The 22,382-nt window shown below is 47.3% G+C and overlaps 1 protein-coding gene and 1 long non-coding RNA gene across 6 annotated transcripts in view; both read left to right on the forward strand.

The window, feature by feature from the left end:
• Positions 1 to 12,475, forward strand: part of ALDH18A1 (aldehyde dehydrogenase 18 family member A1) — a 35,925-nt gene extending 23,450 nt beyond the window's left edge. For all 5 annotated transcript variants that reach the window (XM_082052410.1, XM_082052413.1, XM_082052414.1 and 2 more), the window contains 9 exons: positions 1,295 to 1,368; positions 2,031 to 2,130; positions 2,716 to 2,936; positions 5,970 to 6,107; positions 6,217 to 6,412; positions 6,565 to 6,686; positions 8,977 to 9,163; positions 10,631 to 10,726; positions 11,719 to 12,475. In XM_082052410.1, coding sequence (XP_081908536.1) covers positions 1,295 to 1,368; positions 2,031 to 2,130; positions 2,716 to 2,936; positions 5,970 to 6,107; positions 6,217 to 6,412; positions 6,565 to 6,686; positions 8,977 to 9,163; positions 10,631 to 10,726; positions 11,719 to 11,900 — 1,316 coding nt within the window. In that variant the 3' untranslated portion in view covers positions 11,901 to 12,475. The remainder of the gene's footprint in view (positions 1 to 1,294; positions 1,369 to 2,030; positions 2,131 to 2,715; positions 2,937 to 5,969; positions 6,108 to 6,216; positions 6,413 to 6,564; positions 6,687 to 8,976; positions 9,164 to 10,630; positions 10,727 to 11,718) is intronic.
• Positions 12,476 to 18,453: 5,978 nt separating this feature from the next.
• Positions 18,454 to 20,970, forward strand: LOC309439771. The gene is made up of 4 exons (XR_014184068.1): positions 18,454 to 18,539; positions 18,851 to 19,150; positions 20,128 to 20,213; positions 20,426 to 20,970. It is a non-coding gene; the product is annotated as an uncharacterized lncRNA (long non-coding RNA).
• Positions 20,971 to 22,382: the final 1,412 nt, after the last annotated feature.

The following is a 22,382-nucleotide window of genomic DNA, read 5'->3' on the forward strand; positions in this document are numbered from 1 at the left end:
CGGCCGGGCCCCGCTCGGCTCCTCTGCGGTGCGGCCGGGCCCCGCTCGGCTCCTCTGCGGTGCGGCCGGGCCGGGCCGGGCCGGGCCCCGCTCGGCTCCTCTGCACAGCTACTTTCTAGGAAAAAGTGCAATTGTGACACTTTGCGGTTAGTCCCAATGTAATAAATCTGTATCAGCAGCAAAGCTTTTCGTCTTGTGACCCCATTCTGAATCACTTACAAATATGGCAAACAGCAAAAGTCCCTGTGGAATTTTACTGTCGCTCTTCCGCTGTTGTGCAAGCGTTTACTCCAGTCCCCTCTTTGTCCAGTATCTTCCAAAGAACACACTTTTGAAATTCAAGTAACTGTTAAAAATCTACTATTTCTGCTTACATACAGTCACTTTTCTTAAAGAACACCAAAATGTACCATACTTTGTAAAGTATTACTTCACTTTAAAAACTGTTTTCGCAGTTCTTAAATAGGTCTAATTAATAATGTGTCTGCAAGTTCTTCTCTTACACTTCCCTGTGTAGCTCTTGACATTTTCCATAGCATTGCAGTTCCTGCTCTGGCAATTTCCATGAGACCCTTCATAAACAGAAGCTGAGTCATATTTGTGACCTTCAGGTTATCTGTTTTACAGACAATTTCTGGAGAGTTAAAAATCACAACTTAGTTTATCATGAGCAACTTGTGAACTCTTTGGGGAAATGCACCTGAACCTGGTGACTTGTTTGGAAACAGAAACAGAATAACCTGTTCCATATAATTTCAGTTTGAGACATTGAGGTCCTGCCAGGAAAAAAACAACAAACCCAAACCCCTTCTATAGGAACCCTTCTAGAAGGCATGCAGGAGGAGACAGGGAAAGCCGTTTTTCTGACTGAGTTTTGGCTTCCATTATTGTTTTTATATTCCCACGCTCTTTTGTAATCCTTTCTGATTTCCTCAGTTGGACACCAAAACTTTTCAAAGTCTGCCTTCTTTCTTTCAGTAGCCTGCCATGCCCTGAGACTCGGCTGTCCCGGTGTTCTTCTGCCCTTTGTCAAGTGTGTTTGACGCAAGGTGCGCACTTGCCTCTGACTTGGTGACCTTGCAGAATCCCTGTGGTGACTTTTTACGTTTGGGGCCCATAGCAGTATTTTTATGTCAGGTACAGATTTTCCTGTTTTACCATACAACAGGTTTCTCGACTATGTCCAAGACTCTGTACCTGCTTTCCTGCTTTGAGCAAAGAACTGGAAGGTCTAGTGTTCACTTCCACATGTGCTGTTACTTTGTCTGCATGGCATGTTTTTGTTTTCCTGCAGGTCCTACGGTGGAGCAGCAGGGTGAAATGGCGCGAGCTGGTGGCAGGACGCTGGCAGCTCTGCAGCCGGAGCAGGTGACAGAACAATATGGCCTTGCTTGTTAAGCTGTGAATGTGTGGCGGGTTTTACAACACAGATTCATAACACAAATGGGCCCCTTGGGACGAGAATCTATTCTTTCTGTGCCAGGTCCACAATTTGGATTGTAGCATGCTTAAAGAGATGAGAAGAGCAGAAAGATAATGTATTTTGGGTCTATGAAGTAATATATGTTTTCGTGTGGGGTTTATATAAAATTTTAACAGTGTCGAATATGGCACAGAAATTGTGATTAGAGCTGCTGAAGAATTACCTGGAACAACTTGCTCCATTCACTCTCGTGTGTAGTGCATGCAGAGAGGAGCTGTAGGCACTCGGTCCCTGCTCTGCAGCTGGGTGGGCAAACGGGGCATCGGTTGTGAAGAACACAAGGTGATCTTAAAGGAAGAACATTGTGGGTTTGGTGAAGAAGCCTGGACATGGAAAGCAAAATAGTAGAAAGCAAAGTCAAGGCTGAAGCAGTGTTCAGCCTCATATTTCGATGTGATGCAGCCTTCAAAAATTAGCTGGCCTCAGGTATTTGGGAAATCAAGACAGTGAGAGGATGTGGTTAAAATAAAAGGACTGAAGGGGACCAGATGTCAGACAGCATAGACTATGTGTAAGAGGTCTGTTCAGAAACTGTTTTCTCTTTCAGAGAGCCGAGATTATTTATCGTCTTGCTGATTTGCTAACTGACCAGAGAGAAGAAATTCTCTTAGCAAACAAAAAGGATTTAGAAGAGGCTGAAAATAAAGGTAATATTTCAAGTCCTTCCGTGGTAATCCTGTTGTCTTGAACATCTCTGGGCCTTGAAGGAAATGAGCAAAACTAGAATCTGGGGTAGTATGGCTGCCACAGATTAGTGAACCCAGGACCTTGAGAGTTTGTCGGCGTAGAGCGGCAGCTTCCTTAATTGCAGAAAACAGATACCTTCGTCAGAGAAGACACTGGGGCCTTGGAAAACACCAAGCAGTGAACTGTAAAAACAAACAAACAAAACCCACCTCAATTATGCCAAAGGAGGCAAAGGAGAAATTTGGACATACAGCAGTACCTGAAATAGGGCAAACCTTAAACTGTGGATGTTGATGTTGCTTCATGTGCAAATCATTTAAACTGGCTAATGTGAAAATGTTGTGTGGGGGGGAAATCATTGTCATATTTGAGTGGTTTTATTGTCACTACCAGGCCTAATGCTGTGCGTTTTTCATCATGGGTGGGTTTTTTGTTAGGGCATAGGAAGTATCTGATTTTTCCTTAGGTTCACGAGTTGTTTAAGCTGCTTTTGCTTGAGCCTAGGCAGGCCAATCTAACTCCAGCACCATTTTTTCTTTCTTTAGGAAGACTGGCACTTCCTTTGTTGAAACGTCTAAGTTTGTCTACGTCAAAGCTGAACAGCTTGGCTATTGGTCTGCGTCAGATCGCAGCGTCCTCAAAGGACAGCGTGGGCCGAATAATTCGGCGAACGCGCATAGCAAAAGACCTGGATTTGGAGCAAGTCACAGTGCCGATTGGTGTCCTTCTTGTGATCTTTGAGTCCCGTCCTGACTGTCTTCCACAGGTATGTGAGGAGGGTCGGTTACATTGCTGGGAATTCCTTGATGACTAAAAACGGGTATTTCTGTTGGTGAGCAAACGGGAGGCTGCAAGAAGTCTTGTCTTTTTTGTGGGGGTGTGTTTCTTTGTTTGGTTTTGTTTGGTTTGGGGTTTTTGTTTGTGAGCTTTTTGTTGTTTTTGTGGTTTTGTTTTGTTTATTTTTAAAAATCCAACATATAGGAGTCATCTTGCATTCAGGTGTTGCGATTCCTGCATATGTCTCACGAAGGTATGTTCAGTGCCTAACTCACAGCTTGGGCAGCTCTTACCAATGAGCACTTGTTCTGTCTGTCCATACTGCATACAGCTGAACTGCAGGCAGGAATTCAAAAAGGAACTGTTTAATATAGATACCAGTAATTAACTGTAACTGTGGCGGAATATGTGATTAAAAAATGTTTAAAAAGTTAAAAAAGACTGAGCACAGAAAGCACAGAAGCTCCAGGCTCTGCGTGGTCTGTACTGATACTGCTGTGTGCAGTGAGGCACAATGACAGTGTTTACTCACTTGCAATGAGATGGGCGTGATGAAAATTGGTGTCTAAGTTCTTAAGTACTGAAGTTGCTGGAAAGGCTAGTGAAAATCTCAACTACTGTACTGTACATGAATGTCATTTATCTCGTGCCAGGAATAAGGTAGGCATCTTAAAGGCAAATATGTCGGTCTGCAGCTCTGTGTGGGAGTATTGCTGTGAGTAAATGCTCTTATGGTGCATGAAAATGTGGGGCTGACCTAACATTGCAGAGGCAACCTTGGTCTCATTTTGAGATTCTTGAATACCAAACTGGGAGGAAGGGCTGACACCCCAGAGGCTGTGCTGCCATCCAGCGAAACTGGACAGGCTGGAGGGCTGGGCAGAGAAGAACCCGATGAAGTTCAACAAGGGCAAATGTAGGGTCTTGCGCTGGGGAGGAACAACCCCAGGCACTACTACAGCTTGTGGTGGACCTGCTGGAAAGCAGTTCTGCAGAAAAGGACATGGGAGTTCTGGTGGACAACAGGTTGACAATGAGTCAACAATGTGCCCTGTGGCCAAGAGGCCAATGGTACCTGAGGTGCATTGGGAAGAGTGTGACCAGCAGGTGGAGGGAGGTTCCTCCCCCTCTGCTCTACCCTGGTAAGGCCGCATCTGCAGAACTGTGCCCAGTTCTGGGCTCCCTAGTTCAAGAAGGACAAGGAATTACTGGAGGGAGTCCACTGAAGGGCTATGAAGATGATTAGGGGCCTAGAGCACCTTTCTTATGAGAGACTGAGAGAGCTAGAGCTGCTCAGCTGGAGAAGAGAAGCTGAGAGGGGATCTGATCAATTTTTATAAATATCTCTAGGGTGGGTGTCAAGAGGATGGACCAGACTCCTTTCAGTGGTGCCAAATGACAGCATGAGGGGCAATGGGCGCAGACTGAAACACAGGAGGTTCCACCTGAATATGAGGAGAAACTTCTTTGCTTTGCGGTGCCAGAGCCTGGCCCAGGCTGCCCAGAGCGGGTGTGGAGTCTCCTTCTCTGAGACATTCAGACCCCCTGGGATCCTGTGTGATCTGCCTGTGACCCTGCGTGAGCAGGGGGGTTGGACTGGGGATCTCCAGAGGTCCCTTCAACCCCAACCAGGCTGGGGTTCTGTGAATATCTTACTGAGCAACTGCAATAGATTTTTGAAAGAAAACAAACATCTTAATCATCAATGCTATTTCCCACAATTAACATTAGGTGTTTAGGAAGATCAAGTGAGGTGTTCTCTAACAGATGAGCAGGTGTTTGAGGGTAAAGTGATAGGTACAGGCACTTTAAAAGGGGATGAGACTCAGGCAGTGGGCAGCTTGGTGCTTGAGGACTGAATTTCGTGGGTGGTCCCCATTTCACACTGAAAGGGAGTGTGCTCTAGGCAAAGTTCCCCTCAGACGGAAAGGCACAAGTCTCCTCGTCTACCAGTGTTACCTCCTTGCTGCCAGCTGTGTTCTTCGTAGATAATCAGTACGTTTCCCTGTTGAATTATGGTCTGTCTTTCTGGACTTCAGCCCTGGTCTCTTGCCCTGAGGAGCTGATGTCTCTCTCTTTCAAAGGAGTGTATGCTATATTTTTCAAATGCTCTGTTTTTCAAATAGGTGGACAAATTGTGATGCCACTGAGAATGGGATTGTGGTGAGGAAGACAAAAAGGGATAGAAAAATAGAATAAGTCTGGGAAGAGAGCTTTATAATATCTGATGTAGTCCTAGGTAGAAAAGAACAAAAAAATAATAAAAAACCCACCACCACCCCTCTGTTAAAGAGGTTTGCAGTTTGGTGGGGAAAACACCAATAAGAACTAGTGTCTGGAGACTGGGTATATGTTTTCAACAGCAGAAGTTACTTTTTAATCTAAATTTGAAGAAGCAGTGGCTTCTTCGGAGCATTTTTTAGAAATATAGTCTAGTTGTGTTGCTGGACTCAAATAGATGGAATCTGGCACCTTAAACAGAAAGGCAACAACTTCAATCAGTTCTTTCTGGCTATAAACATGAAAGCAAAGTGATACAGGTGATTCTGGGTCTATTGTCTAGAAGGTATGTTTCCCCACACTTAAGTGTTGTCTGTTCGTGGCTTCTGTTGTGGGCAACATGATGCAAACGTCCTTTGTGTTCACGGGAAAAGCTCATTAGCCACTTTCTGCCAAAATGGTCAGGGACAAGGTTTCCTGCACCTAACGTCATTCTCTGTGGGGTGACTGCCCCATATTCACACCAGAGCCTGTGTCCAGGGTTTCCTCTGCCTTGTCCACTGCAGCCTCCTCCTGCCAGTAGTACCCTAAGAACTCACGTTTGTTGCTGAAACACTAATACATGTTGTTTCTGGAGTTCAATGTGCTGTTACTTGTAATGACTTTTTGGTGCCATAAAATGAAAACTGTAGGTGAATATTGAGTAAATCAACAGTATTAAAAATCCTGGTCTTATTGGATTTTGTGGGTGTTATTCCAACAGAGACAAATTTCTTTTCTCCTTTTAAATATTTTCTAACAGGTGTCTGCTTTGGCCATAGCCAGTGGAAATGGCTTACTACTTAAAGGAGGGAAAGAGGCAGCACATAGCAATCAAATCCTTCATCATCTGGTACAAGAAGCACTCTCCATTCATGGAGTCAAAGATGCAGTGCAACTAGTAAGTGCCTAGAATTAAATCAACTATTTCTTTGCTATGGTATGTATAAAAAGTATGGGCAGAACTTGAGACTTGAAACCACAGACTGACTATATTGCAACTACCACAGGTGAACACAAGAGAGGAAGTAGAAGATCTCTGCCGTTTGGATAAGCTGATAGATCTAATCATTCCACGTGGTTCATCACAGCTGGTCAGGGATATCCAGAAAGCTGCAAAGGGAATCCCAGTAATGGGACACAGCGAAGGGATCTGCCATGTGTATGTGGACACGGATGCCAGCGTTGAGAAGGTCACACGAATAAGTAAGTGGGGAGAGGGTGACTTGAGTCTCTTGGGTGTAACTGAACTTCATATTTGGAGTATGCAATATGGTTATGGTAACTGATAATTCATATACTGTTCAAAATCTTTGTCATAAATGTTATGTAACCAGTTATCTACTCTTAAACCTCAGTCAGAGACTCAAAGTGTGAATACCCTGCTGCCTGTAATGCTCTGGAAACTCTCTTAATTCATCGAGACTTGCTGAGAACCCCGTTGTTTGATCAGATCATAGACATGTTGAGAGTAGAACAGGTTAGTCACTCATTCTTGTGTTTTGTTTTGTGTGTTTTGTTGTGTTGGGTTTTGTTTTGGTTTGGTTTCTTTCTAACACTTAAGAAGCATTTGGTCTGGCTGATGTAGCCCTGTTCAATTTTATGATGCAATAACTCTCAAGTTATGCATATGTTTCTTTGTACACATAGATGAACTTACAGACAACTATCTCTGCTTCTCCACACAAATGCAAGTTTTTCTGTAGAAATTATCTGAAAGCAGCTTCTTCAGTGCAACTGTGTGCCATTATGGGTTAGGAACACTTTTATATAGCAAAAATAATCTTCTGCTCTAGAAGAGCATATATACAACCCTTTCTCTACCCTTCTTAATTCTGACTTAATTGCTGTTAACTTACCAGACACAAAGCCTCTTAATCTTGAATCGATATATTTAGCTTCCCAAGTCAATTCCTCTTTTTTTCCATTCTGTTTCTGCTTCATCAATATTTTTAAAAGCCTTTCATCTTGCATGCCCTTATCCCCACCTGTCATTCCTAGTATATTAAAGGAACAGCCGAAGGCCAGTAAACTAATTAGTTGTCTTGATGTGGGTAATGTTTTGTCAGCAGAGGTGCATCAGGAGAGAAATATCCACGAAGGATTCTCACACAGCAGTATATGTTTGGCAAATAGAGTGTACAGGCAGGTAAATTAATGCAGGTAAAATAAGCTATATGTTTTGATGATGTTGAAATGGTCATAGTAGAAGAAGCTGATACTTAGTCAGGAGCAAGTCCTCACTTAATGGATCTTTTTCATATCTTGTTTGGTTGGTTGTTAGGAAGAGTAGAGTGAAGGGTAGATCTCTGGGCTTTGGATGGGAGGAATGTGAGGACTGGTGCATTTCCACCGCCACCCACCTGGCTCCTAGTACAGAGGGGAGGATGTTACCTGTGTCTAATCTGACCTGAAAAGAAGAAACATGCAAATATTGGGCAGGATTATGCAATTAAAGTAACTTAGAGTTGCACAAGAAGGTGCACATTTTGCAGGCTTGTGCCTCATTTCCCATTTCTGTTTTGTCAAAATTTCCTGTGTTTTAATTGCATGGGGATTTCTCTGCCACATCAGTTCTAAATTATCTCTCGTTGAGGTGTCTCAGCTGCTATGATTAAACTCAGGTATTGATAACGCATTAGTTCTTCTTTATAACAAATGAAAAACATCTGTGTGAGTTTTCTTGTTTTGGACCCAGTAACTCCGTTGTGTCTGAAACACATGCTTCAGAGAGGGCTGGTGTTAGTTTACAAAGTAAAAGGGTAAAAGCTGTTCAAGATCTTAAGTCTTTTGTAGGTGCAAACTTGGAAACATTCCTGTAGTTATTCTCTGCACTGCACTTGCTTTCTTAAAACAAGGGCTGGCTGCAACATTTTAGGTGTTTTCCCAGTACTAGTGTTGTACTGCCCTGCCTGGTGACTTTCCTCTCCAAATGATGTGATTTCTTTAAATACTTTGAAAGGAGTCCTGGACTAGGAGCGTGTCATGGTCAGCAGCCAGCCTAGCACTCGAGCTATTATTGTACCTTGTCGCTGGTTCACCAGTCTGATAGGTTTCCCAAGGTGTAGGCTTATTTTTCTTACCCTGCCTGCAGTGAACATTTGATTCACCAGTGTTGTGGGTTAACCCCAGTCAGCAGCTGAGCACCATCCAGCCACTTGCTCGTTCTCCCCTGCCCTAAGGGGGATGTGGGAAGAGAATAAGAGGAGCAAAAGCAAAAAACCTTGTGGATTGGAAGAAAGATAGTTGGATAAGCCGAGGAAAGAAGGAGAAGGAAGTGGAAGAATAAGAAAACAAAAACAAACCAAAGCCCACCCCAAACCCCACACAAGTGACGCAAAACTGATGACTCACCATCTGCCACAAGCAGACCAGTGCCCAGGCAGTGTCTGAGCAATGCCCACCTTCTTCAGAAACCCCCGCCCCTCCGTTTGTATTGCTGTGTGACATTACACGGCACCGAGTATCCCTTTGGTCCGCGTGGGTCAGCGGTCGTGGTTGTGTCCCCTCCCAGCTGCCTGCACACTCCAACCCTTTTGCTGGGGGGACAGAGGAGAAAAAGAGAAAGCCCTGGCGCTGTGCAGGCTCTGTTCAGTCGCAGCCAAAATAGTGCTGTGTTTTCAACGCTGTTCTAGTCACAAATCTAAAACATAGCACTGTAGGGACTACTATGAAGAAAATTAACTCCATCCCACAGAGTATAAGAAGCCACACTTTCACCTGGAAGGCATCGGTATGGTCAGCAGCACAGAATGTTTCTGGTATTGCAGGTGAAGATCCACGCTGGCCCGAAGTTTGCATCTTACTTGACATTCAGCCCTTCAGAAGTGAAATCTCTCCGCACAGAATATGGAGACCTGGAGTGCTGCATTGAGGTGGTGGACAGCGTCCAGGAGGCTGTTGAACATATCCACAAGTATGGAAGTTCTCACACGGATGTTATCATCACGGAGAATGGTTAGTGATCGGTCTGCTCCTTAAGCTACTGCCAGTTCTTGGTGTCAGTGTAACTACTTACATTGCAGCAGTTGTTCTTGGGTCTGAGGAGGCATAACCAGCTGGAGACTGATGAGCTGAATGTGGCTACAATCCTGTTCAGCTCAGAGAAAACATGTTGTTGTGTGGCCCTTATTCCAGGATAATAAGGGATGTGCTTGAGCAGTTGGCTGATAGCAAGTCAGCACATGCTCTTGCCAGGCAAATTGCTTTGTGTTCCTGTATTGTGCAGACTTGCTGCGTCAGAGGGTTTTGCAGGAACATCTGAATCCTGGGGATGTCCTTAGACCTCTGAAGGCTGATGAGGTGAGCTGCTATAGTGCCTCACTGGAGAGAATAGGGATTGCAGGGAAGATCAAACTTTTGATCTGGTCATGTCATTTTTATGTCTTGCAAACAAGGACCACAAATATCTTCCCTCTGCCTCTCCCACTCCTTAACTTCCCACTTCTGCATCCCTAGTATAAAAGCTGCATTTACCTCAGTTTACAGTTTCTTGCCTCTGTTGTGAATTTGTGTTCCTGTGTGCAGCTCTGTGCTGCTCCCATCTCTAGCACCTGTCCTGCATGCAGGTTGAACACCGTGCTAGTTCAAAACCTAGCTAGAGCTGTGCCCAGCCAAAGCCTGGAACTCCCAAGGATCCCCTGCAGTAAGATCATGATGATCTACGGCCGACCAGCGTGTGAGTTGAGCAGGCTTCTGTTTCTGTACTTCCCACCGAGCTTTAATGAGCGTCACTAAAGGGCGTACATTGGATACCACAAGGCACTGCCACGGGAGCTGGCGCACTAGTGGTTTGCTGGGGAGTGTATGAAATAGAGCTGACCTGTGATGTTTGTCGTGTTGCTGAGGGCGTCTGACCCGCAGCCTTGCAGAGTCCTCTGCAGGACAAAGACACGTGCCTCTGCTCGAGCTCGCTCACGTGTTGCATGTTCTATTTAAACTGGTTTAGTTAGCTGATTTCATTAGGTATTTCGGCATTGTCTTTCCCAAATATTATACCTGCAATTGCAATTTAGTTTAGGATTTTTCATTATCTGGAACAATTTCATGTATGAGATGAATGGTGAGCTGACTCTGTAGTTTAACTGTCTCGATTTGACTGCAAAATGTTTGGGGCAGCTCTCCTTTCTCTCCAGTCATACAACTATCCCTGTTTGCAGGTTCACGAGTATTTAGAATTACACATCATTTTTCTTCTCATCTTTGCAAGCTTCTTGCAACATTTTCAGCTGTGTCTACTTGATAAGCATACTGGGAGTAAGGAATAAATAAACGTCTTAGCCCAGGCTGTTTAAATACTGCCTGATAAGGTTGCATGTGAAAGTTGTGTTGTTCTGTCTGTTCACTGTATTGCGCTGTGTTTATTGGAGTGCATGAACATTCTGTATGTCCTGGATTTTATTGTTCTCCCCATCTCTTTCCCAGAGAAAATGGCAGAGTTCTTCCTCCAGCATGTGGACAGCGCTTGTGTTTTCTGGAATGCCAGTACTCGGTTCTCTGACGGCTACAGATTTGGACTTGGTAAGACAGAAAATACTGTGGGGAGGTGACTGCAGGATTTGCTGTTGTGGGAAAAATGTGGCAGTGTGAATCCTGGAAGACAAAATTAGTCTCTGATCTTACCGTCTCATACATGGTTTTCAGGAAAGTGTACCATAGGAAAGGTTGAAGTCTAGGCATTACATCCACATGGAACAACAGTTTAATATCTCATTCTTGCCAGAACCAGCTAATACTGCTGTACAGACTATGTGGATCAATTTAGCAGTAGGGAGCAAAGATGTTTTGTATCCTCTGAAGCTCTGTTCAATCAGAATAAAGTATGTTGCCTGCATGTAGATGATATAACAATGCAGCGCAGGATCTGAAATTGGTGAACAGTTTTTACTTTGTTTGTCTTTCTGATGATGCTGTGAGAAGTGCCACGCTCCGTTCTGTGGGCAGACTGAGCTGCTCTCCGGTGTGCCAGCCCTGCAGCGTGAGGGATGAAGGGCAGGAATCAGCTGGCTATCAGGTGCTTAAATAAACTGGTGTGCGTAATTTGAATTGCAGAAGACAAGGGAAACATTCTTTCCTGAGGCAGAAACCCAGAAATCTCCATAACAGGCTATTACTACATCAGCTGGAACATTCGGTGTTCCATGTGATTAAAAAATTCTAGTTAGGGTCTTGCAATATCTCCTCAATATGATAAAAAAGGACACAAGATCACAATCTTGACTAATGTAGCTTTTTAAAAAAAATTGATTAAACCCTAAGGAAGCAAGTCTAAGATCCGTGTACAGATACCCATCTCTCTCTGTAGCAGCCAGAAGTATACGCATTACAATTTATAGTGTAATAGGTAAGCTCCTCTAACTGTTAAATTGGAACAGATGGCATTTGAAGAGGAGCAGAGAAAGGCAGGCCGCTGGAAGGTGGGCAGCTGGTGGTACATAAATGTGCAAAGCTGCTTAGTGTGAAGTGCACATCATTTTAGGATTAACTACCTGTATCTTGTGTGTTTCCTGCAGGTGCTGAAGTGGGAATTAGTACTTCTCGTATCCACGCACGGGGACCAGTGGGAATTGAAGGACTCTTAACTACAAAATGGTTGCTGAGGGGGGACAATCATGTTGTTTCTGACTTCGCAGAGCATGGGACCATGAAATATCTTCATGAGAGCCTCCCTCTCCCTCAAAGAAGCACCAACTGAGAACATCGGGGCTGGGGAACCCCCGGGGATAAATATTTCCTGAAGATGTTCGGGTTTCAGCACACTCTCTGGGGAGAAGTTTGTTTTTCATCTTTAGGAACGTTGTTCTCAGTTGCAGTGCAGTGTAATGAATACAAAATGATCCCATCTGTAAGGTTTTTTTTTTTCCTGCCTCTGTTTCCTTACATAGTGTCTGCAAACACCTCAGCTTTTACAGGGGCAGACTTATTCAAAACATACAAGTAACTTAAGGAAAGATTTAAATATCTGCTGCATTTTTTTTATCCCAATGCTCTCTATAGCAAATATGCTTGGTGGTGGAGCATAATTTTTTTCTGAAGTATTTGTTTTATTCAAATATCTGTTCTAGAGAACAACCTTGATAGTTGTTTTTTCCTTCAGTGTTACGATCGTGGCAGCTCTCAAAAGCCGGGAAGCTTTACACTTAGTGTCTGATCACCCCGTGCAAGGGGATAGATGTTCCAAATGCATAGTCAGCTTTTGACCAAGAAACCTTTTATATCCAATTATTTGTATTGTTGACTATTGTAGATAAATAACACAATTCTCTACTACATGAACTTTGTTATTTATTTGTAGCGAAGGTTTACGTTTCTCTAATATAAAAAGTGACCTTCCGCAGCCGCTCCTCCGCGGGCAGCGCGGCGGCCGCGGCCGGGCGGGGCTGGCAGGGTCCGTCACCGCAGCCCCGCGCCGGGCTGACCCCGTCTCGCGCCCGCTCCCGCACCGCCGCCGCGCGCGCCGGTGTCAGCCAGAGCGTGCGCGGTGCGCGCTCCGCCACACCCGTTCCCCGCCCGGCGCATGCGCGGCTCCCCGCCCCGCGGGCGCGGGAGCGCAGGGGCGGCGGGGCGGCCTGCGGGGGGACCAGCCGGCAGGGGGCGCTGCGGTGAGGGGCCGTCCCGAGCCTCGTCCTGTCGGGAGGGCCTCGGTGTCTCGGCGGCCGCCGGGCCGCGCGCTCGGGGCGGGAGGAGGCGGTGCTGCTGAGACGGCCCTGCCCGCTATTGCTGGCCAGGAGCGAAGTTTAGGAGCGATCGATCAAACGGAATTAAGGATATTTTTAATCAGGCGTGATGAGTGGAGCCGTGCGAGAGTTACCGGAGAGCTGCGACTGGGGAAGCACAAAGACACGGAAAACCAGATCCGACCCGCTCCGGCTGCCCCCCCGGCGCGACCAGGGGGCCTTTCCCGAAGCAGTTAGAGCCTCCCGGAGCCTCGCCCAGCCCTGCTGCCCCGCTCGAGCCCGGGCAGCCCGCGGGGCCTCCGCGGCCCCAGCAGCCGCTGGGCCGGACCCGGTCCCCCGAGCCAGCCCTGCTCCTCCCGCCCTGCACACTTCGCCCTCCCCCACCCGCGGAAAAGCAGCCCCTGAAAGTTCTGATACCATAACTGTGTACAAGGCCCCCAGTGATCCCCCTCCAGCCCCGCCGCCGAAATACTCCACACTCTGTCACAGCTTTTTACCACCTCCAGAGCCTTCCCCAGAGCCTGTCTCATTGCCTCAGTGAAACCTCAAATGCTGTCCTAGCAGCAGGGAGCCCTTGAATACACTTTATTTTCTTATAACATCATTAGAATCAATTAGGGGAAATGGTGACATCACCAGAAACTTCTGCAGGAGGAGTTCCAGTGCGGACTAAAATAATTTATGTTAAAAACTGCTTGTTGTTTTTGTCTCTCAGGGACAGGACTGAGGATCCATGCCTGCCCTGTGGATACTGTTCGCTGTATTTGGCTTAGCTTTGCTTTGGTTGTTTTGTTTTATTGTATATGCATATAAACTATATGTAATACTTACTTTTCAAAGTAATTGGCGTAGCCGAAGAACTCAGAAGAAGGTAAGCCAGCTGAAGAATAAAAGCATCTGGCAAGTTTGGCGTGTAGACAAGGGCAATCTACATAATTACAGTGGATTTCATGCATTTGTCTAACACCAGGCATGGAGTAACCTCAGCACAACAACGTGGTGAAATTACTAGTTCAATGTGTCCCTTTTCTTCTGAAACTAGGCTCTTTCCCAATTCCAAAAACTCTTCTAAGATGGCTTTTTCTGTAATTGGTATAAGTTGGGTAGTACTACCCTTGATCACCATTTAATATAAACACTCTACCCCCCGCAATATTTTCCTTGAGCTTTTGTTCAAGAGGAGACTGTTAGAAGAAAGTTTGTTCCTGGAGGGGCAGCTTCTTAGAAGTGATTTCCTTGCTAACCGACAGCAGTTACCCAGGAGGAGTCTGTTTTCCACGCTGGGCTCACCTGTGGCATCGGCCCCGCATGAGCAGCAGGAGCATCGTCTGGGATTCAGGGCTGGCCCTGTGACAACGCTGACCTGCAGGACCGTGCAGTTACCAACAGAATGTTTGTGGTCATAACTGCCTGTCCTTCCAAAGAAGAGTCGTGGCTTTATGTTCCTGCAGATGCAGGTAACTTCAGGGTGGGACACACACAGGCTTCTATGGCGATAACACTTCTCTATAGCGGAATGAGTAATTTTCTATGTTATACAAGTTATTGTTTGACAAAATGGGGGTAAAAATACCCTCAGCATTAAAGATTTTTACTATGTCCTGTATTTTGTTAAATATATGTTGAATTATATGTTTTTTAGGAGTTACTGGCTTTGTTACGTATTAGTATATTTTTATAAGCAAATCTTATACATTGAATAAGAATATTTTCATAAGAGGTTTATATTCATCATTGCCAATAAAATTAACCTGAAGAGTTAATCTCTGGTTTTACATTGATTAGTAGAACATATTTGAATGTAGTGATAGTAAAGGCTTTATGAAAGAACTGTTGATCAAACAGTCCCTGTTAAATCTGAACATATGCCTCAGATTCTGCTACTGGTTAGCCTGCTGCATCACTTTTTATACCTTGCAACAGGCTAGAGATGAAAAGCAGCTCCATTAGCTTCCATATGGCAATTTCTGAACTGGAAACACTGGGGCATTGACAGGTCAGTAAAGTTTCCTGTGTCAAAGTGGCAACTTGGTTTTGTGGGGTTGGTTGGTTGGTTGTTTTATTTCTATATCTCATGATTTGAATTCAGGTCTTGTCCCTTGTGTCACAAGGTGATATTCAATTCGTGTCAGTGTTTCACTTTATCTAGTGTTTCAATAATTAAATTAACTTTTCACCAAAAAGGAAAAAGCAGAAGGTAAAATTGATATCTCATCTGCAAAGCCACTGCTATCACTAAACGTTACATTACCTGTATAACAGTACCTCCTCCTGCAGTGCTGTCTGGTTTTGTAAGGGTAGAAGATAACAGAGCTGGACAAAGGTATTAACCTACTTTTGAGAACTCTGTGCATGTAATGAATCTTTATTTTTGGGTGTGACTTGACTTAGCATTATAGAGGGAAAAATAGATGAGGGAAGATGAGTTACATAGCGGTGGAATCACTAGCAGTGTCAGCCTATCTATCCTGTAAAATAGTTAGAATAATATAATGATAATGCCAGGACCTAACTGCACAGTGAATATTTGAAGGAACCTGCTGTTAATATATTTTTAATTGTTATTTGGATTATGTATTAGATGCAACACAAATCTGTACTTTCTTTTATCCTTTGCTATACAGGAGGTGGTTGAACTTTTGTATAGCAGATTCAATCACTTGTTCTAAAGCAAAATTCCCATCTCCTGTGAGAAGCAGTCTGGGAACAGCAGGCTCAAGGGCCTTGGACAGGTTGTACAGAAGTATGTTTCTTATGAGTGTAAGGAGTGATAGCCCAGGCCAGTGAGAATATCTCAGGTTGGAAAACCACCCTCATATGTATGATATGTGAATGTTGGGCCTGGGCGCGTGAATGAGTGGGTCAAATGCTGCCCACAAGATATGCATGGGAACGTGACTGAAAAGAGTCACAGCGTGAGTGTGGCGTGTTTGGAATAACATACTGTGATTATTGAAAAAATATCCTGACTAACCTCTTGATCCAGGCCTATATCTGTAAACCTATACATTGAGAACTGTTAATAAAAGTCAGCTCAGCCTGGCTCAGCTCTGCTCAGCCCTGCCTGGCTCTGCTCTCGCTGCTGACACGAGCTCTGTCTGCGCCTCTGTCTGCGTCTGTCTGCGTCGTTCCTCCTCGCCGCACTAAGTGGTGATTGTGGGTTTCAGAGTGAGGGTGGGCAGGGAGGGTGGGGGTGTCCATGTACTTAAATAGGTTTTGTTTGGGGTTTTTTAAATGCCTCTGTTGCCACATTGTATAAAAATTGATTGCTGCAGTGTTAATGAATGAACAGGAGGATGAGCAAGAGACTGTAGACATTGTTTGGGGTTTGGTTTATTGGAAGATTATTATTTAACTCAAAAGTAATAAGATCTTGCAGTGGTCTTCTAATACTTAGTGATAGCTTTTTAATGTACTGGTTTGGAACTTGGAGATTATATTTGATATTAAGTGGCTGTTCCATTGTGGAATATTGCAGGCGTAAACTCTTGCATTTCAGCATTCCTGGCAGATCTGCAGCTTGATAAAGACCTCAGGCTGTTTAGTTTAATCAGACTTTTTTAGATCCCACCTTCACTGGTCAAAGCACCGGCTGCCAATGTGTTTTCTAGTGTTGTCACTTCTTTCTGAACAGAGGTAGCAGCTCTGCTGGTGTTGTCTGTTTTATTTAAACATGGATATCTACCAGAACTTTGACTTGAAAGCTCAGAAAGCTGTGGTCCGTGGTATATCTTTGTAATGTTTGTAAATTCTTATGCAGATAATCTTATGCCAACTAGCACGGAACGTTTGTGAGTGTGAACTGCTGTGCAGTTAGAAGGAAGATGTGTGAGCTAAAGCAGCAGGAAGGCTGCAGCCGTGTAACCCGGGGGGTGGAAACGGCACGAAACGGGCTGCAGCGGCGGGGCCCTCGGTCCCGGGCCGCCCCGGGCAGGCGGCGGAGCCCTCGGTCCCGGGCCTTCCCGGGCAGGCGCAGCCCGAGCGCTCCCGGCCCCGCTGCCGGCTCTGCGGCCGCCGGTGGTTTCGGGCCGGGAGGCGGGGGGGCGGGGCCCGGTGGCGGGCGCGGACGGGATTGGCTCCTGCGCGGGATGGGCGGGGCCACGCTGCAGAAGCGCGCGGGCCGAGGAGCGCGTGCCGCCGGTGCGGCGCGGGAGCAGCGCGCGAGGAGCGGCGGTGCCGGCGGTGAGCGAGGGGCGGGCGGACACCGGGGAGACTGGGCGGGGCCGCCCCGGTCCCGGCCGAGGGGGGAGGCTGGAGGGGGAGGGACGGGCTGGTTTCGGCAGGAGGAAGGCGAGGGGCAGGCAGCCGCAACAGCGCGGCCCCGGGCCGGGCCGAGAAAGGGGCGAGGGGGAAACACGCGGGCGGCTGTGAGGGAAGGAGCCCCGGGCTGAGCGCTGCGCGGGGCTCGGGCGGGGCCGTGGGGCGGAGGGGGAGCCCGTGGGGACACCGGGCAGAGGGAGGAAAGCGAGCGGGAGGGGCAGCGCCGGGGCGGGAGCGGCGCAGGCGGGGCCGGGGCCGCCGTGGGGGCGCCAGGGGGCGCGAGGCGGGGGGGCGGCGCTGCCGCGGGGCGGGGCCGGGAACGGGAACGGGGGGAGGGGCGGAGGAGCCGGAGGGCGGGACGGCGCGGGGGGAGCTTGGGCGGGAAAGGCCGAGGGACCTCAGGGAGGGGGGGACATCGGGGAGGCTGCAGTGGGCAGTGCTGAGGTAGCTCAGGACGGGATGGCACTGAGGTTGGTTTCAAAGGGAAATGCTGAGGTACCTTGAGGAATGGATGCTGGGCTGGGAACTGTGAACACATCAGACTGGTTAAGAGAGTGTTCATGACAGAAATTTCTGCAGTAAACCAGCAAAGAGAGGGAGAAGAGCCAAACTTAGATCAGGCCTCCTAGGACACCTGCAGGTTTGGGGACAGGGATGATAAGGTTGTTAAACCAGTCCTAACTTTTTCTTTCTCTCTCCCTCTCTTGCAGGAAGAGGCGGTTGACCCGCAACTCCAGAGCGAGGAGAAGCAGAACTTGGCGTGGCTCTGAAATCCTCCTTTAATCTGGGCTCAGGGAAGCTGGAAGCAGGGGCAATAGGCTGGGGTTTGGGAGGTGGGCAGGTGAGAAATGATCCGTTTTTTTGACTGAAGCGCCTGGGAGTTCATTTATAGTTGCTGCCTTACTTGGTTTTACACCGACTTCTGCATTATCTTTTCATTACGTAGAATTTTCTGTTCTGACATCGAAACCTAAACTTCTTTGGAAATCCATCCGCTGTCCCTTCAGTCTCAGCTCGTGGCACTTCCACTGTCTCGTGGCCCATGTTTCAATGCACATGAGGTCGCTCCCTGGGCCTTGCATTTTAACTGACGATCCGTCACTTTCTGCATGACGTATACTATGTTTTTATCACCATGTTTTCTGTGAATATTTTCTTTGGTTCCCCTTTAAGTTTGTTTTTCTTGTCCTTAACAGGCAGCTTTGAGAGCTCTCTAAGTAAAAGTGATACCTTTTTGCCTTTTTATTGCTCTTTTCGTGTTACGAGCAGCCACCCTCTTTATGCTCAGTCTCATGCTTTTCTTCCTTTCTTGCCCAGGTTCAGAATACTGGGAATTCCAAGCTTCAAGTTTCCTGTGGAACGTTGCGGGAGACCTTGATAACGTGGCACTGAGGGAGGTGATGAAGAGAAACAATACCTGTTCCTTTTCCATTTTGAGACGTTATTTTTTACCTTCCTGGTAGCTGTGAGATGATTTGCAATCTTGCGCTAGCATCTGCCTGAAAGAGAACACGGACCCTTTGGGTGCCTCCTCCAGAAATACTTGCTCTGTGGTTCTGGTGATGTCCAGGCTTCGAGGGTGGGGGATAGGGGAGCATAAATGTTATGGGGCCTCCCGGGATGTCTGCAGGTTTGGGAGACCCGTGGCTGGGACGGGAATGCCAAGGTTGTCAATCTTGGCCTGAATCTCTCTGTCCCTCTCTTGCAGCACCTGAGACCGAATGGAGGAGCAAGTGGACGGGAAGTTCCTGCGCCACGACACAGATCACGTTTATCGCTCTCGCCCTGAGAGACCCGGAGAACCAAACCGTTCGCATCGTGCCTTGAAGCAGCCTGTGCTCATGCGCTTCTCCCAGGGGGAAGGCAGAATGGCAGTAACTGGCCACGTTAAACCACAGGGTGCACACTCTGCAGCTTTCAAGCCCAGCTCTGCGTTAGCTCACACCTGCGATTTTGCGCCGCACACGCAGATTTGAGTTGTCGCTGGTTGTTGCAGCGTTTGGCTTTGGTGAGGACAGCGTGTGATTGTCAGCAGTTGGTGTAGGTGGAATCTTGAGGAGAAAGCGATATTTCCGTGCCAGAACTGGTTGGTGTTTGCATGGTATTGTGGCAGTTGTTCCCGCAGGCGATCAGTGCTGGGGTATTATTGCAGGATGAGGGGATTTTGGAGGCTTGTCTGTGAGATGCACTAGAGGCAGCAGCTGAAAGCGAAAGGCTGAGATTTGGAGAGTTTGTCGGTGGGTTTTGGGCGGTTGTCAGCTGAAGAGTTGGCTGTTTGCAGGTGAGGTGTAGGGCAGAGGGTGAAGCTGACTTTGCCTGGGTGGCGCAACGGGCTGGGTGTGCAGAGCTGAGGAGAGCGGGCTGCTGCGGGGGACCCTAAAGCTGGAGAACCAGCTGCAGCTCCAGACGCTCCTGCTGCCGGGCAGGGCCGTGCAGGCCAGTGCCCTGGGGCACAGCGACGGGACCCTCCGCACGTACCAGAGAGCAGGTGAGGACCGCGGGCATTTGTACTGAGCTGTGACATCTCTAACCCGTGACATTGGGGTCCAGCAAGTACCAGAGAGCAGGTGAGGACCGCGGGCATTTGTACTGAGCTGTGACATCTCTAACCCGTGACATTGGGGTCCAGCAAGTACCAAAGGGCAGGTGAGGACCGCGGGCATTTGTACTGAGCTGTGACATCTCTAACCCGTGACATTGGGGTCCAGCAAGTACCAAAGGGCAGGTGAGGACCGCGGGCATTTGTACTGAGCTGTGACATCTCTAACCCGTGACATTGGGGTCCAGCAAGTACCAAAGAGCAGGTGAGGACCGCGGGCATTTGTACTGAGCTGTGACATCTCTAAGGCAGGTGCGAGGGGCCGGGGCCAAGGCACGGTGGGCGCGCTGTGGGGTGTGGGGAGGTGTCAGCCCCCAGACTTGTCCCCTGTCTGACTGAGTGCCCTTGGGCTGGTGTAGCTCAGTCCTTTGTGTGTTTCTCTGCAGGTGGAGCAGCGTGCAAAGGAAAAAGGAAGCAGAGGAAGGTGGTGAGCCTGTGAGGAAGAGTGTAGCGAGTCTGGTGTGGACTCGCGGTAAGGTGCCGTGGGAGACATTAATTACAAACTCAGGTTTGCATTTATACTCGCTATGATGCTTGCTCAAGCATTTGCTGATTAGCTAAGTTAGACGTTACATAAGCGATGTATTTTGTGTTCCCACCAAAGTTACTGCCAATAACACATCTTTTGTCTGTCATAATCTGTCCCTGCTGGTGTAGCTCAGTCCTCCGTGTGTTTCTCTTCAGGTGGAGCAGCGTGCAAAGGAAAAGCATGGAAGGAGGCGAACCTGTGAGGAAGAGTGATGGATAAAGAGGGTTGGAGCGCACCTGCCAGTCAGGAGGGATCAGGGAGGAAGACACCGGTGGTGGAACCGCAGGTCAGGAGAGCTCAAGGAGGGAGAAAGGTGACTGTGGCCGTATGGGGTTTTCTAGCTCACACACCAATGAAAACAGTTTGGATAATAAAATAAATGTATGCAAAACCAATAAGTAAAGGCAGAGAATGTTTATATGCTATGTATGGGATAGACCTGAAGGTATATTTATTCCTACAACAAAGGAGAATTCGCAATGGTAATTAACAGGGGATGTGAATTTCCAGATTGCATTGGCAACATACGCAGGGAACATATCAGTTTATTACCCTCAGCATAAACTGTGGGCTGAAATTGGTAATTTACCGTTGTGCAGCAAATGCTGCTGTCAGCAACGACCAGTAAGCGACAAGACTGTATTTACTGATGCCTCTGGTCGCTCACGTAAAGTTGTAATGACGTGGCTAAACTCAGATACCCAGTGTTGCAAACACAGGGTAGAAAAAGAGACCAAGGGTCCAACAAGTTCTTGAGCTCACAGCTGTTGGGATCGCTTTGAGGTGTTCTGCAACAAACCTTTGAATGTTGTCACTGGCTCATATTATGCAGCTGGCATACTTAACCGCCTGGAAGCTTCTTTTCTTAAGGAAGAGGATAATCCTCTTTCGATGGCTGAATTGAGAACGCTATGGTTTCTAATAGATCATAGACATCATGGTTATTATGCAATGCACACCCGCTCTCGCACGGCCCTTCCAGGACCTCTTGCGGAAGGCAATAGGAGGGCCGATGCACGAGCTGTGCCGCTCACTGTGCCTAAAGCCTTGGAGCAACCTAAATGATCACATAAATTCTTTCACCAGAAAGCAAAGTCATTAAAACGACAATTTCAAATTAGAGTGGATCAGGCCAGGAGCGTTCTTATGTCCTGCCCTGATTGCCAACAGTTGGCACTCGTGATCCACAGAGGGTGTTAGTCCAGGAGGGGTTACTGCCAATGAAGTACGGCCAGCGGATGTAACGCATTCTTCTGAATTGGGTAAATAGGTACGTGTTTCTGTAGACGCTCATTCCAGATTTCTCGTTGCTGCTGCACGCGCTGGTGAAAGAGCACGAGACGTCTGTAACATCGGTTGACATGTTTTGCTGTTTGAGGAGTTCCACGATACGTTAAACCAGAGGAAAGCGGAACACATGCTCGATCAGAGGAGCGATCCCCCAGAGTGCCCAGTGCGCTGTAATAAAAGGGCCTGCTGTTTAACACTTTCAAAACAGTGTTAGAGAGGCTGTTTGCCGACTTTTCGGTATCGTTTTCTGGTGACGAGGATGCGATAATCTGCCTGACCTCCCGTGGATCCCAGGATCTCTGGGACCTTGTGCCGGCACCGGGGAATTCCCGGAAGGGACCACAGATCCTCGGGCCAGCTCGGGACGCGGGTAAAGCCCCATCAATGGGATACGGCACTTCCATTGTCTGGTTGGGTTGGCAGCTGCCTGCGCGAGACGTGGGCGGCACCAGCGCGCTGGGTCTGCGCATCCGCGTCTGCGCGTTTTGTAAACTGGGGAACTTAAAAAGAAATAAAAAATTAAAGAGGAAAATGAGAAAACAATAAATAAAAGAGAAAAGTGAGGGAACAGTAATTTGGTAAAGGTACCTTTAGTGATTTTGCTGTTTTTGCCTTAGCAATTGTATGATTGTGTCTTCAGTGATCTGTTGTTGTTGTTACTTGTGTCTTGGATGATTTTATAGTCCAATACTTACAGTTCACCAATTGTTTGTTATTGCGATTGTGAAACAGGTAGTGGTACAATTGACAGGAGGGATTTGGAAGAAATTCCCCCCGGGCTGTGTTTTGTGACATTGGAAAAGGATCGTTTGACTCTCTGGG

The sequence above is a fragment of the Streptopelia decaocto genome (assembly GCF_964273445.1).
Source record: "Streptopelia decaocto genome assembly, chromosome: 5".
Classification (NCBI taxonomy): domain Eukaryota; kingdom Metazoa; phylum Chordata; class Aves; order Columbiformes; family Columbidae; genus Streptopelia; species Streptopelia decaocto.